At 33.9% G+C, this 15,585-nt stretch overlaps 1 protein-coding gene across 10 annotated transcripts in view; it reads right to left on the bottom strand.

Annotated features, from left to right (window-relative positions):
• LOC149555741 (alpha-mannosidase-like) overlaps positions 1–14,697 on the bottom strand; it is a 317,266-nt gene extending 302,569 nt beyond the window's left edge. For 8 of the 10 annotated variants that reach the window (XM_089829886.1, XM_089829889.1, XM_089829888.1 and 5 more), the window contains exons 1-8: positions 14,384–14,697; positions 13,611–13,694; positions 12,542–12,630; positions 12,268–12,442; positions 10,983–11,102; positions 10,792–10,875; positions 10,620–10,691; positions 10,290–10,403 (exon numbers count right to left, since the gene is read on the bottom strand). In XM_089829886.1, coding sequence (XP_089686012.1) covers positions 10,290–10,403; positions 10,620–10,691; positions 10,792–10,875; positions 10,983–11,102; positions 12,268–12,442; positions 12,542–12,630; positions 13,611–13,694; positions 14,384–14,587 — 942 coding nt within the window. In that variant the 5' untranslated portion in view covers positions 14,588–14,697. Of the gene's footprint in view, positions 1–10,289; positions 10,404–10,619; positions 10,692–10,791; positions 10,876–10,982; positions 11,103–12,267; positions 12,443–12,541; positions 12,631–13,610; positions 13,695–14,273; positions 14,299–14,383 lie in introns of those variants that run through there. The other 2 variants (XM_089829887.1, XM_089829892.1) reach the window with 2 other exon arrangements.
• Positions 14,698–15,585: the final 888 nt, after the last annotated feature.

Raw genomic sequence — 15,585 nt, 5'->3', positions numbered from 1 at the left:
GGTTCAAATGTATGGTTCAGGTTCACCAGTTCAAATTTCAAATTCAGTTTCAAGTTTGAGTTTGCAGAATCTAAGTTCAAGCTTCAAGTTCAAAAGTCATCTTGTCAAGTTTGAAATGCGGAAATATGCAGATTTAGATTTTCAATTGTTCAAAGTTCAAATGCAGTTCAGTGTTTCAAATATTCAGGTTTATATTGACCCCATCATGGATTAAAATCTCGAAGTTCATATGTTCAGAGGTGCACACCAAAGTTCAGTTTTCAGATTCAAGAGTACAAAGTCAGCTTCAAAGATCAAAGTTCAGTTCAAAGTCAAGGTTCAAAGTTCAAAACCAGGATTCAAGATTGAAGATACAGATCTTGAATACTTCAAGTTTTGGTTCATAGTTCAACGATTCAAAAGTACAGATTCAGCTTCAGGGATCAACCATTAATAAAAAAATAAGACAAAACATTTGATGAAGCACTAGCCCTTGGTTGAGGCACGAGTCTTAGGATGAACTAGCTATTTTAATAATCAATTAAATCCGATGTAATAACACATGACCAATAGTCATGATGGTAAAACATGGTATATTGAAGATGATCATTCCACTTCAAATTGGATCTCGGGCATGTATCACTGATTCCAATACCGATAAATGAGTAATGCAAATGCCTGTGGCATGTACAATAATGTGGGTCTCCCCTCAAGCCCCATGTATATCAGTTGTCATCTTTTATTGATAATTTAGATGCTTGTGTCAAGGAATTGACACTTTTAAGAACCTTTAAATCAAATGAGCAGCTTAATCCCAAAATCTCAAAAGGATCCCACTCGTTGAGTTGCATTTGGCGTAATGATTTGGCCATCTTCATAATCAAGTTTCGTCGATACTTTGAGTAGATATGCACCCGGCCATTTGTAAACTTCAGGTCGTGCAAAACCCCTGCAAATGGAAATGAAATAGTGGTAAACCAAAATTGCAGCCAGCTTCGCGTGCTAAAGCATAGTGAATGCTTGTAATTTGTTTGACGGAATGCCTCTACCAAATACATCATGTTCACAACTCAATTAGTATGGATTGAACAAGAAGTTGAAAGATCATTTGAACCTAATATGCCTATGATGAGTGTGAATCAAAGATCCAATTCCGCGATAAGGATGTGGGATCATTCCAAAACACGCAAATGGCACGTTTAAGAAGTAGCAAGGTCGATTCTCCAAAGAATGCTTTGAAATATGGATATAAATGGGCAATAGCAGAAAACCACAAAGACAGGTGGTTTTCAGGAATCAGTCCATGCTTTGTTATTAGTCTACTCCCATGATGGGTTAAAGAAATTGAGAGGAGCTGCACATGCCAATATAAACTACTTGACCGAATGTCAAGTAGCATACACCAGATATAATGGTGATCGGATTAGATTTTGAGCTCGATGCCACACGATTCCTAAGATGTTAAATGAATCAATGCTCTCCATGTTTTAGATTATCCTCATAGCACACCAAATATCTTCATTGGGCAGCCATGGCACAATGAATCGTTAAGACCAAACAATGATTTCAAACCCGCATGAAGAATGGACACTAACTGCTCGGCAAAATATCAATAGATAGAGGACTCAGTGATTTTCCATGGAAGACCAGTCAACTTAGTGTAGTCGATGAGATGTTTAGTGAACTGGATCATTTGGGTATTTACACCTCATTGGTCTTGGTGTAACTTGTACATTTATAAAGGTGAATGCAACGAGGGCAAACCCGATGAATTAAAAGACTTGGGACTCTTATTCGGAAGTAACATGGCTTGGCAGTGCCAAGCACCCAATAGATGGCTATGCTTTGAAGTAATCAATTGAACGACAACAACTGTGTCTGAATTCACAATTGGTTAACTCAAGCTGCAGTTGAAAAATGAATGAACTCAAGCCGCAGAGGATGTCAAAGGATTGATTTTAAATTGGTTTGGCAAGAGGTGTCAAGTGTTTCTACAAGCCAAGAAGCTCGATATGTTCGGGTTGATATTTGATGACTAGGATTTGATGTACAGTCTTCTTTAATGGATACAAAGCATGTCTTTGAAAAAGGCTTGTACCCGGTTCATTCAAGAAGATGTGCTCTTCCTTAGATTGATGATGCATGATGTAGTCAACCGCCCTTCGAAGATAAAAAGAGCATATATGAACAAGCATAGATCATTGTCAATTGTTTCTCAGGTAGAGGCAATGACATAAACAAGAAATTCAATTTCTATGTGGCCAAGTGCCGTTTGGGAGTGCTCAAACAAAGATTGGGGCAGCATACATATTATGAATAATATGTATAGTGTTCCATCTCCAAAAGACACCTATCAATTAGTCGTACCGCCTATCCAAAAATGTCATTTCGCTATTAAAAGGTGGCTTTAGTGTTTATAAAACATGAGGTCTTATATCGGTAAGGGATAATCTTTAAAGACAATAAAGAATTAGTTATTCAAACTAAAAGAATTTATTGGAAAACTAGAAGATAAATATGCAACTGAAAGCCAAGTTGGAAGTTCTTCTTTTCTGGGAGTTTGAAGGCTATAGGAAGAAGACATATTTTAATTACTGATTGTAATAGAGATGAGAAGGGAATGGATACTTCTTACTGCATTTTCTGAGTAGTCTGATAACATAGAGACAGAATAGTCTTATGGCTCTTTTGTTTGTGTTTGAAATAACGGACTCTCAATATTGATTAGATCTTTTGATCTAAATATCTAATTTCATAGATTGTAATCAATCTTGTGATTGCTTCTTTTGTTAATTTTCAAACACTTTCTCTGTGTATCTATCGAATGAATAAATATGTTGGTTTAGGTACTCATATGTTGTATATTGAAGCATCCATCTCCTTTCAGTTTCTTTGCCATACGGGAGGGTTAGTAAATAATCTTATGGTTATTTGCTTAATTTTATTGTTAATTACCTACATCTGTAAGCACATTCATTTCATGTTTATGAATAAATGTTGAAAAGCCTTTTGTATCTTCAAGGCACAGATATGCTTTGTTATTTAATTCATTGAATATCTTCTACGAGGGAGTTGTGCCTCTCAATTCAGAGGAGAGTTATCAACCAATGATAACTCATCCAACTGTTAGTAGATTTTTGTTCTTCTATTCGAGCGTCTTGAGTCATATTCTGTATTTCTTTTTGAAGGAAAAATTTGTTTACTAACAACTGGAAAGGACACAGTCACATAATAATCACACAAGTTAGAATTTAATCTTAGTCCAACCCAATCTGAATGCCTTTCTGCCCTAACTAGAGAGTAAATGTCAGCTATTTGAATAAGTGGGCTTGATTTTTGTTGATGGGTTTGATAATATTATCATTTGGTTCCTATATGGCCCTTATCGTCTACTTTTTTGCCAATAAATGCTTAAATGTGTTTATTCTACATTGTAAAGTTGGTAAGTAGATAGAGATCAAGATAAGAGTGGTGGTAATTGGATAAAGGTAGATGGAGCGGACCCAATTAGTTAATAGTCATGCATACTAGAAATTGATCTTAGTCTTAAACTAGTTTTTCATGCCTCCTTGTTCATGAGCTAATTTACCTAACCAAAGTGTCAAATTTAGTTGTTTGAACCAATACGCTTGATTTGTGTTGATGGCTTGACCAAATTATTATTTAGCATTGAAATCAGGGACTCCCACGCCCCGAAAACCTCAAAGTACCTATCCATAAGACATCCCTACACCGTGTACTTGGAGTACCCAAATAGCCCCACCTCCGCCATTTGGCAACCATGTTGTCGTCATGATGGGTACTTGAATTTCTATTAGAATTTTGATTTTTGAATGTTACTATTGGGTATGTACTATGTTACCATTAATTGTTCAATGGTTCTGGCTAGTGTTGTGATTTTGCAATTTCCAAGTATTCAAATTTAATGTCATACAAAAAAGCATTTCATAATTAGTATACCAAGTTCTACACGTATAGTGTATAACACCCCCTTGCCTCCTAATGCAGAGCATCCTACATGATGTTAAGCATCTTGAAAACTCACATACAATGTCCTAATCAGTAAGGACATATTGCTCAAACTTATTGTGAGACACAACTTCCCACATCAAGGAATTCCTTCTCAATCACTATTCAACTTCTCACTAGGATCAATCACTATTCAACTTCTCACTAGGATCAATACCAAGATCCTTTATAAGTTACATACACCTTCTTAGTCCTCTTTAAGACCTATTAATGGATTAGACAGTCATAGACTAACCCCTTCAAGCCTCTAACCTATCCGATCATTCAACTTTACTTCCCATTCCTTCCTCGCTTACTTTAGCCATCCTTATTGGAAAGCGTCACAGGGGAAATCTGCAAGACTCAAACAAACTTGTTAGTAGCACCGATTAAATCAGAATACCTAGCTAACAAACCCATTTAACCCTACAAACAATAGAATTGAAAGCATAAATTATCATAAATAAATACAAGCAAACCAATGCATGCAAACCAATAAACCCTTCAAGCCTCTATTGCTTCTCTTTGTTTAAACAAAGTGTACACTCAGTTGTGATTCTAGTAGCACTTAGACTCTAAGCTCCAAGAAATGTGATAAAAGATACGATTCCAATTGATAAAATTTTGGTTAAAATGGACGATCAAGATTAATCAAAGAAAATCAAGATCAACAAATAAGAAGAGATGTGACTGAAAAAAATTTGGTAAGTTTGCTTAAAACTAGGAAAACAGACGATAAAATCTGAAAATGTTTTCAATTTTTGGAGAGATTAAGTTTCCAAAAATTGAAAATGGAAAGACTTTGTTTTTTCTGACTTTAAAGAATATATGATTTTCTAATTTGTGAGGATTTTTAATTTTTAAGAAAATGATTATTGCCTCAGCATTTTGTTTTTTAAAGATTTTTAGAAGATTTAATTAAATTAAAAATTCAATTAAATTAGAAATATGGAATTAGATGAAATTAAATGGAATTAAAGGAAATTGAAATTGATAAAAATGCCTGTCAATTATGCCCCATCTTTGGAAGAACTGTGAGGAAGAGCCTTTTAGGTGTAGACTATATTGATATTCTTTCTTTAGGTAGAATGTTCTTCCCTTTCATTATTTCATCCATATATCACAGATTAGGTTATAAATCTGGAGAGGAGAACCTTTCTCCCAGATTTAAGTATTCTCTAAAACTTCTTAGTCTTAGAACTTCATACATACGCTAAGAATAAGTATCAAATCTATTTGAGTTAATCATTTGACGTTTTCATACCTCTGTTGTTTCAAGTTCTCATACTTTATATCTTAATTCACTTCAAGTAGGATAAATCTAGATAGTATGAGCTTCTTTGACATAAAAGCTCCCCTATTTTTAATAGACCAGTATAAGAAAATATGAGTTAATAGATAGGAATCTCTGAAGTTTTAGCCATCTTTATACAAAAAATTAGAATTAAGACCTGCAACTTAGGAATAATAGATCCTTGTCAAATCCATGAAGATAGTTCTTGGTCTGTTTTTAGTTGTGTCATGGATTCATTTAGCAAGTCTCTCTTCTTCGCTATGCTTGGACTTTAGAAATAGTATATGAAAGGGGTTCTTACTTTTAAAATAGGTCATTCTATCTAGACTTCTATCTCCAACCACTACATGACCTTTTTTACGTATAATTTCATGTCTTTGTTATTTTATCAGCCCTAGCTTATGTCATAATCCGTTTGTATTCTTTGCTATAAGTGTCAAAGATTCTCGAGAGAAGCCCTACACAATCCTTTCGAATTCATGATGTTTCCTATTCCTCTTCGATCATTTTACCTATTTATATAAGAGGATTGTTTTCTCATAAAACTTAAGTCCATAATGCAAACCATAATCAAGCTTTAAGGTCCTAATCTTCAAACAGTTTTGATCGTCCCATTACTGGACACAATATCAAGGATACGTTATTATCCTCCCAAATCTTGGTAATAAGGGCAATTTATTGCATCCTAGGGAAGGACTTTATCATTAACACATACCGATATCGAGTTTCTTCTGATGTCACTTGCATGTTTCTAGCTATGGTTAATATGGTGGAACTAGATAAATCATGTATAGCCTCACTATGCAGGAGACTCTTCAAACAAGATCTGCTAGGAGACTTGTAAAAAGTATTATCTAATATTAGCTAAGATTGACCAACCCCTAGACCCTACAATTATGAAATTAATCTAAACTACGAGAGGATTGTTCCATTGTGTCCAATAATAACCACCTATAATAAGCGAGGTTTCAAGAAATGGTTCCCAATTGTAAGAAGGAATCTAGATTTTCTAATTTATTTCTTACATGTTTGTTTCCCTCCATCCATAGGCTAGATTGATCGCTTTATTGCCACTGATCAAGTAGGTGTCTGGGAAAATGAGGATAACATCAACCTTCTATTCTTGGAACCATGTGACCCTTACAATGATATCTCTGAATCTAATAGTACAATCTCCCCATAAGTATGGTGATTATTCTTAAGGCTGGTTTGTAGTAAATGTAACCTTGTTTATGCCACAGAGCTAATATGAATTGAAATACCTTCCTCGCTTTCAATGTTTGTATCTTAGTAAATGATTAATTAACAACACTTTTATTTTAAGGTTAGAACGATGAATCCAAATAGAGATTGCAGACTTCACTATTATTGATAAAACTTTATAATTCTTCAGATATTCATTTTATTTGTTCATTAAAGTAACTATATTATCATCTTATACTAGGCGGACACACCTTGTGCTTCATGACACAAATAAAAAATCAGAGGTCTTACTTGCGAGCTTTATTTGCATACTTTACACAATCTAGAAATTCCCTGAACGGCTTCTCCTTTGGTCTTTAGCATTTGACATTCTACAGACAACATTTTCCCACTTTTACCATTCAGTCATGCAGCAATTTAATCCTCTCAAAGCTCGAAACCCTTATCTTTCTTGTGTTCATAACCTCTGAAGCAGGCTTTATTTGAGTGTGTCTTCTCAAGGGTTCTAACCATAGTTTTGAGAATTGTCTGAATCGTCAGTTTGGCGATTCAATTCAAGCTAGGCGATTTTTTATGAGTCGTGACTTGGTTCAGCTGATTTTTTCCCATGAATTTCTTGAATCGCTGATTCATGTGATTCATGGAAAAAATTGCCTAAATTGGCTCCATGAATTGGTAGAATTTTTCTTTTAAAAAATTTGAATTTAAAAAAAAAACATAGCATCATTGTATCTCTGCAATAGCTACAAAAGTCACGCCTCTCACACATTTGACTAAAATAGTAAATCATTCATCTGCAATAAGGAATAGGACTATCAGTTTTCCACCCACCAAGTAGAGGATTCAAAATCTTCCCACAATGTCAGGATTTGACAACTCAGAAAGAGAAACATCCAAAGAATGCATACTCTTATACATGTGCAACAAATACAATTGGGATAATTATATCAGTGGTGTCATAGAGAAGAACAACGAGGCAACATAGTTCCGAATTCATATGAACCACTAGAACATTGGATATTCAATCAAATAACACTCTCCCATTCTTAGCAAATATAATACATCTGATAAATCCAATTACAAAAATCGGGCCTAGGACTGATATATTATTAATATAAGTTATATTCAATAAGGGTGCATGAAATAAGTTTTAAATTGTTAAAATCTCTAAATTTAAAGGGTTTTTTTAAATTTGCCGATTCATAGCCAATTCGATTCGGATTCATGGCCAATTCACGATTCGATTCGGCCTTGCTGATTCCGATCCAATTCTGATTCTTGTTACTTTGGTTCTGACAGAGGATGTTTATGCAGGTGTTCTTAATCTACTTTCTTTATAGCACTTCTGTAGTCATACCTCTCATTTATTATTCTTGTTCCTGCTGTAAAAATTTCAGTTTGAAAGAAAAGTTCAAAATCTTTCTGATTCTCCATTGGAGCACTTTATGCTTCTAGTATAGCTGATGTCTTTCTCATGCTAATGGTTGATAGTTGCTACTTTGATCTTCTCAGCTGGTACCATACATATTCTGATGTTTTTAGGTATACAGTGGCACCATCTCTTACACACTGTGATATAACTTATCACTTTCTCATTCTTCTGCTATTGCTATGCCATTTTTTGTGCATAGGGCTTCTTCAATTGCTACAGCATGATATCAATAACACTTATTTTGGTTTCACATTTGTTTAAACCAGTATTTTATTCTTTGCTATTGAAATTTGATAATAAATGATTGACGAGTTGCTTCTCTATTGGAAATGATTAGTCGAAGATGAGTTAAAGAAGTTTTGATGCAATTTTTTGTTTTTCTCTATGATGATGATGCTTAGACTCTTCTTTGCTGCATTAATCCCTCTCATGCATGTATCATCCACACAAATCAAATGCTTCCTGTAACCCTTCTGTTTGTCACATATTTGCTGCTCCTTTTATTTTCTTCCTGTAGCATGTTAGCTTAATGTAGTGTACAGCACACTTTTCCCTTTTACATCTGTCATGCTGATATGAACATACCAATACTGCTGTTGATATGTATGATTGCGAGTTGAACTTGGGAAGTTGGTATTGACTTTACTTGTTGAAGCATATTAAGGATATAGACTTTTTCTCTTTTATATACCTTGAAAGTTGAATGTAAAGAATTGTCTCCATTCCTTCTTTCCAGCACTGTGATATAATATGCACAGTGATCATCATTGTATTAAGATTTCTATCATCCATGTGATAATCTTGTAAAACTGTCATGCTCCCCAAAACTAATACCCATGCTGATCCAATTTGAACCTTTAACTGCCATGACATCTCCATTCTGTAATTAACAACAATTTGCTTGCTTCAATTTTTTGTATGCATACTGTTGTTGATTGAAAGACTTGGAATGATGTTTGGCAGTTATGTCTCGATCTTGACTTCTACAAAGGCTTTCTGTAGCTTTTTGATTGACTAGCCCTGATGAATGTTATGTCTTTGTATTATTTTTTTACTTTGCACTATTTCTGTTGTTGCTGTTATGGAGGATGATTTAGTCTTTATCTGTTATACACATTCAGCCCTATCACTTGATCTTTGCATGGCACCCATGTATTCTCTCTGTTTAAGCTCAAACAGATTATGCTCCCTTAAAACATAATTAGTACCATGTTATTTCTGAAAACTGTAAGGTTTCAACCATTGAATGTTGTCCCTTAAACAATTTTATGCTTGTTGCAACTGGTGGATCTGTGTGATGGTATAATAAAAGGTTTCATATCATAAGTTAGTATGTCCCTTTGATATTATAAGCTTCTCTCTTGCTATATTTGTTGATTAATGACACGCTGGGCATGAACCCTTGTGGGAGCCACAAATTACGTCCATGTGTCATTGATCATTTTGTTGCACATGACACAGACCAGTTAGAAAATAAATCAGGACTTGGGATTTAGGGATATGAATGCATATGCGGAGTAGGACAGTGAAATAGCTAGTCATTGCTTACATCATTTTGAGCTAACTCCATTCTGTTTCGCTTGCAGGATTTGGTGTGGAGCAAGGAAAAGTGGGACAGCAGGAATGCAAAGTGCACAGGCAACCAGCAACAAGACCAGTCATTCCAAGAAATGGCTGGCACCCATGAACCTCCTATTTCTTTTCACGTTTATCTCGAATTTGTATTTATGTTCATAGATCAGGCTTTGGTTTTTTTTTTGGTTAGTTTCACAGCCTGCATGAAGCATTTAATAAAACACTTGATCAATAAATTTTACATTTTTAGAAAAGTTGATATGTGTATCAGCTTGCTTTATAAGATGTTTGTTGTACTTTTCATAAAAATGTTGACTTATATGCATGGAATAAATCAAGTGAATATCATACGCATTGAACATGAACATTTAGATGCATGTCTCTACCTGATTGAGCCGGTAGGTGAAGTAAGTAACAATAACTTGGGACAATGTTGTTAAATCTTAATGGTGCTTTTAACAAAAAACTGACGGGCAAGAACCCATGATCTCAGGCTATAATTATTTGTTGTTGGTTTGTACATTATTGAGTAGCTATCTCTTATAAATATGAGCCCCTAGCTATAGTGATAAAATGTCACTTGATATTTATGGCTTATGATTTTCTCCACAATCATAATATTGTTATTGATAGCTATGATGGTAAATTACGAAGAAAAAATTCCACGGATAGAGTTAATCTGCTAAGAATTAGTCACACTTCAACAAGCCAATGTTAAATATTGATATTCCATATTGAACAGTAAATATGTTTGAACATTATTCATAATAGCATGAAAACAGCCCGAAGAAGAAATACCTTATTTACATAATGAATAAACTTGTCCATTTGCTTGAACCAAGAATCTGCATATTCATAATCAAAGTCATCCCCCATTGTCCACATAATGTGGTTTGTACGTGTAATGTTGGCCTATTCAAGAGGAGGAATGTTACTATGTGAGGCTTAAGTGTTTGTACTTTTGAAAATGAACAATCATACTTAATTTTAACAAAAAACAAAAATGTTGTGCATTTTAGTAATATTTATGTCTATTAAAAAGGGCAAGTAATTATGCTACAGTCATATAGGTAGTATATGCTTCACCCAGCATTCAATTTGATTTTTATGAAATCAACCATATATTACCTGAGCAATTGCTGCATTGACAAAGTCATTTACACGTTGATCAACATTGTAATCAAAAAGAAGAACATCATCCTGCAATATATAATTGATCAACATTGTAATAGAAAACAGCATCATCCTGAAACGACTTTGTTAGCTTTATTCATATTGAACACAGTCACACGAGACATACCTGAATTGGAAAACTGTCATCATTAAGTTCATATTGAAAACTAGGTGGAGCACTATAGTGAACAGGAAAAGCACCAGCAAATATCTGGACTAAAATGAATAATTAGAACTTACAAGAATGTCATAATATGGTTGGAGACTATATTCTTGACAGTCGTGATAAGTATTTGCAATAGTGGAAATACTCCTCACCTGAGAAGATGAACCAAATGTCTTGGATCCCCGCCACACAACCTCTAAGGACTTCTGATTTTTTCGCTTTTCTCTGTCCTGATAATCTATACGTGCAAAAAACACAGCATCGAACCCAAGCTACAAAAAACAGAAAAGCATGAATCACATTCAAAATACTGAGAAGATTTAAAATGGAGGTACTATATTGAAGTTATTTTGAGCCATACTGCTTCCAAACGTAATTAGTTTTTTCTATATTTCAGAAAATATTTTATGCTTTCATTAGTCATAAATCATTTCTTGGGCTGTTAACACTTGCTTTATACTAGGAAAGTTAAATTAACCCATTGAATTATGCAATGACTTATTGGGATTCAACTCCATGGTTTTGAGTCAGTTGTCACTGACCCATATTTCATGACTAATGTTTCAAATAAAGCCATTGCCCATAGGGTTGAAGCACTAGAACTTTACAGATGGTCATCCATCACAGTACTACTTTGGCTCAAGCACATGTAGTCATGAAAATTCCCCACAACCAATTCCACTTACCTTGCTAAGACATTGAACATAGATCCCCATGTTATTGTTGAAAAGAAATGGCAGTAAGACTAGGACATATTGCTTATTGGTACAGCAGGAATAGATTTTTATATCTTTTCTCCCTCTCATATGTGGATGGGTGAATTCTCGTCACAAGAACAAATTCACTTTACCCTATTGCCATGTACAAATGGTTAAAGAATTGACCTATCACCCACCCAATATGTACAGAGGAAAAGATGTATTACATAGAGATGACTGGTAACAACAAAACAGCAACAGAACCATCAAGGAAAGCATATCAATAATCATTCCTAAGTTCATTCTAAGCTACAAGGGGAAAAATGGTTAATAATTTGCCATCTACTGAAGCAAAATAAAACAGAGCAATTAATTCTCTGCCGCCAAAGGTAAGAGAAGGCAAGATGGCAAAACAAAACAGAGCAATTAATCCTCTGCCACCATAGGAAAGCGAAGGTCAGTATGATATGAGAAATACATGAAGAAAAGACATGGAATTGATTGAATGGGGCAGATATAGATGAGTTTTGCAAATTTGTCAAGTTTGTAATTTCTTGTTACATTCTCAAAAGTATTTGTCAATCCTACTGTAAGTAATGCATTTTGGAGGCATTCTCACATGTAAATAATGTCACAAAGAACAGAAGTAACATAAAACTACATAGGCACTTCGCTGGTACACAATTATTTCTGAATTTGGATATTTAAACGAAATAGATCATTAAATCAAGATTCTTACCTCTGCACCCAGCAAATATGCTTGGACTGCAGAATGTCCAAAGGTATCAATCTGCCATCCAATTCGTGGAGTAATGTTAAATTGTTGCTTGATAAAATGGTGTCCAAGGGTTGTCTGATCAATCATGTCAATATAATGTACTGTTGCTTCATCATGCATACACCAACCACCATTTCTGTTAAATACAAATGCTAGAAATTGTCAGTATCTGATAAAAATAAAGTCGTTTACTCAAGTACAAAACTGTGTAAGTTTATGAAAAGAAGAGTATTACATGAATTCAAGCTGCCCTGCATCAAGTAGCTTCTTCACTTGTGCCTGTTTTTCCTCACTTTGTTCCCTCCACCATCTCTGAAAAAATGCCTATCATCACTAAACTAAAAAGTTTAGTAAAATTAGAAGGATACAAAATATGCTAGGAGGAGTATCATGAATCATGTAACAGATAATGGGTAGCGTTTATCAACTAACAGTATTGAATTGACTCACAGAAAATAAGCTACACAAATCTGAAGGCTAGTTATTTAGGATGGCCAATTTTTTTTATCAAAATTTCCCAATGTCAAGGTTGCATCTTCTATTGCCTAAATAAATGAACCAGAATGTGGACACTGTGGAGAGACAAGATATCTCTTCCTAATAAACTTCATGGAGATAGCTGAAACTTAAATTATGGTGCATTTTTTCTTGGTCAGCACCCTCAATGCATTAAACATGAAGAGAACTTTGGCCTGCTGGGCATCATGTTTTGCATCATCAGTTGAGTTTCAGGATTCTCTCCATGGCTCATCACAGGACAAAGGTTTCCAAAGAAAATTTGGAGGGACGTATTATTACCCATTAATGAAATAACATAGATTCATGATTTCATAGTTTGGTAAATATCCCGAAAATAAAAGTACTTTATATGTTTGTGTAGGGTAACATCAGAACTTTTTTGGAAACATTGACCAACTGCCATATATCTATTAATTAAAATCTGAACTTCTAGCGAAAGTTACAACTGTCTCCTAGTGTGTTCTTACACGAGCAAGGAGCTCAAGAAACAAGTGAATTATTGTATCTAATAGTGTTTTCAGATGTTCTGATAACATGAATGTGACCATGTGACAAAAGAAATTCTGACAACGTTCATTTCAATTACATTTAAAAGAATTCAATACAACTGTAGGAAACCCATAGCTGTTTATAATACAATGCATTTAAAACAGCATCAGTACAGTTTATGTGGAACCTTCATATATCAACAAGACGGACTCTGCTCTTGTGCTAACCATAAAATAAGTCATAAATCATTTCAAAATGCAGAAGAGAGACCAAATGTAAATTTCAGTCCAACTTGCCTGTTCTACATAAATAAATTTTCTGTTGAGATCCTCTTGCAATGCTAAAACCAGGCTATCTAACACATTCTTCACACATCCTCTCTGCACATCACCAGACCAGAGATAGATACATGATAATTGACATAAACATAGCGTAGTTAAGTAAATGAAATAAGTTCAAATCATCACTGGCTGCCTCAATATAATTACATATTTTTATTATGGATACGACTTTACACAATCTGCTACTGCTTTTTTTACTGATACACCACTGTAAAAAAATTAGATGAAATATTTACTCCTACCATTGCTAGCGCTTTTGAACTTTTTAGTATGAATTGTCACTTTTTTTTAAATTGCCTGATTCTTTCTAAATATAAATTTCGCTGATTATTGTAAAAAATTATGTCGAGTTTTCTGAGTCAATTCTGCAAAATATTTTTGCTACAATTTTACCATCCACACTAAAATCAATTCAAGATAAAGAATATTAGCATCTTTCACTATTAAATTCCTTTAAGACACGGAGTTTCGCCATCTTTTAAACCAAAAATGGAATGTAGTACTTATGACAATCTATTACTTAGGTATTTCTAGTTTTGATGTAAGTTCCACAATATCTAATTTCAGCATAAACTCTTCGCTAATATCTTAATTTTAGTTTTCATCTACAAGATTCACCTAATCTGAGATTCCATGGACATCGCTGCCCAAATTTAATTTGACTGAATTAGGGTATGCATGTTCTGAACAATCAGTACAGCAAAATTGAATTGGATTGAATTAGAGACCGTAACGCTGTTGTTGGATCCAGTGTAGTACTGATCAATAGTTTTGAGCCATCCCAAATCGTCGTGAGTATGAGGAACCAAATGCACATTGATTTTTCCATCCACTGCCTCTGCTGTCGTATTGTATTGAATGTAGACGCCATTGCTGCCATAGTTTGCAGCAGCAGCTAAGGCCATGAACAACAAAACCAAAACAGAAGCCATTTTTTCAGTTCCACGTACAAAGACAGGACAGACATATATATAATATTATGTCAGTCAAAGAAATTCTCGGTAACATCTCTTCTTGTGTCGGGTTTCGCATGGCCTATAAAGGAGCTGGCAACTGGAGAAAAAACAAAGCCCATTCAAACAGGGTCGCTGCATACTCAATAGTAATCTTGTGAACTTTTGACTGTGATTGCAGGGATAATTCTTGTTATTTAGTCGTATGCCTTACATGGCATCTCTATAGCCCAGTGCTCGCGGAATCTTCGAAAATAGTTGAAACTTTAATTTAAGAAATGTGAAAGTTTTAATAAGATGACAAATGTTGGAATTTTTTCAGTTACCAGCTAGTCGCGCCCGGTTCAGATGACGTAGGAAAAAAAATATATGCTCTGATTCTCTGTTGATCAATGGTAATATTTTTCAAATTATACAATGTTTAGAAGTCTAAAAGCATAGGTTAAATCGTCTTATAATATTGATTAAATTATTGTATTTAAAATTTTAATTAATTGTAGGTGTGATCATTTATGTTTTTAGTAGTTGGAAAGAATAAAAATAGATTATAATTTTTTTAATTTACAATGTCTACAATAATTTTTATATAGAAAATATATTATTATATTTAGATATTTAGGATTTAATTAATTATAATTTAGGATAAATAAATATAAATTAAATATTATAGTGGAGATTAATTATGTTATATTAATAGTTTTATAAATGGTCATGAAAATTTATAAAATAAAATAAGAGTATTTAATATTAGATTTGTATTAAATTGATATATTTTATCATTTGATTGTTCATCACATTAGAATTCTATATTTTGTTGGATTGATATCAAACTAAAGTTTTCATGCTTTAATTCAGTCATTTTTCACCAACATAAATGACTTATAATCAAGGATTCAAGCTATGATTTCTAAGTTTGATTTGCAAGGTTGTGCACTTTAGATTCGTGTAGGCTTTGACACCTTGTATGATAAATGATT

The sequence above is a fragment of the Cupressus sempervirens genome, chromosome 5 (assembly GCF_028749045.1).
Source record: "Cupressus sempervirens isolate cs-2001-9-10 chromosome 5, ASM2874904v1, whole genome shotgun sequence".
NCBI lineage: Eukaryota > Viridiplantae > Streptophyta > Pinopsida > Cupressales > Cupressaceae > Cupressus > Cupressus sempervirens.
This window is presented reverse-complemented; position numbering and strand designations above follow the sequence as displayed.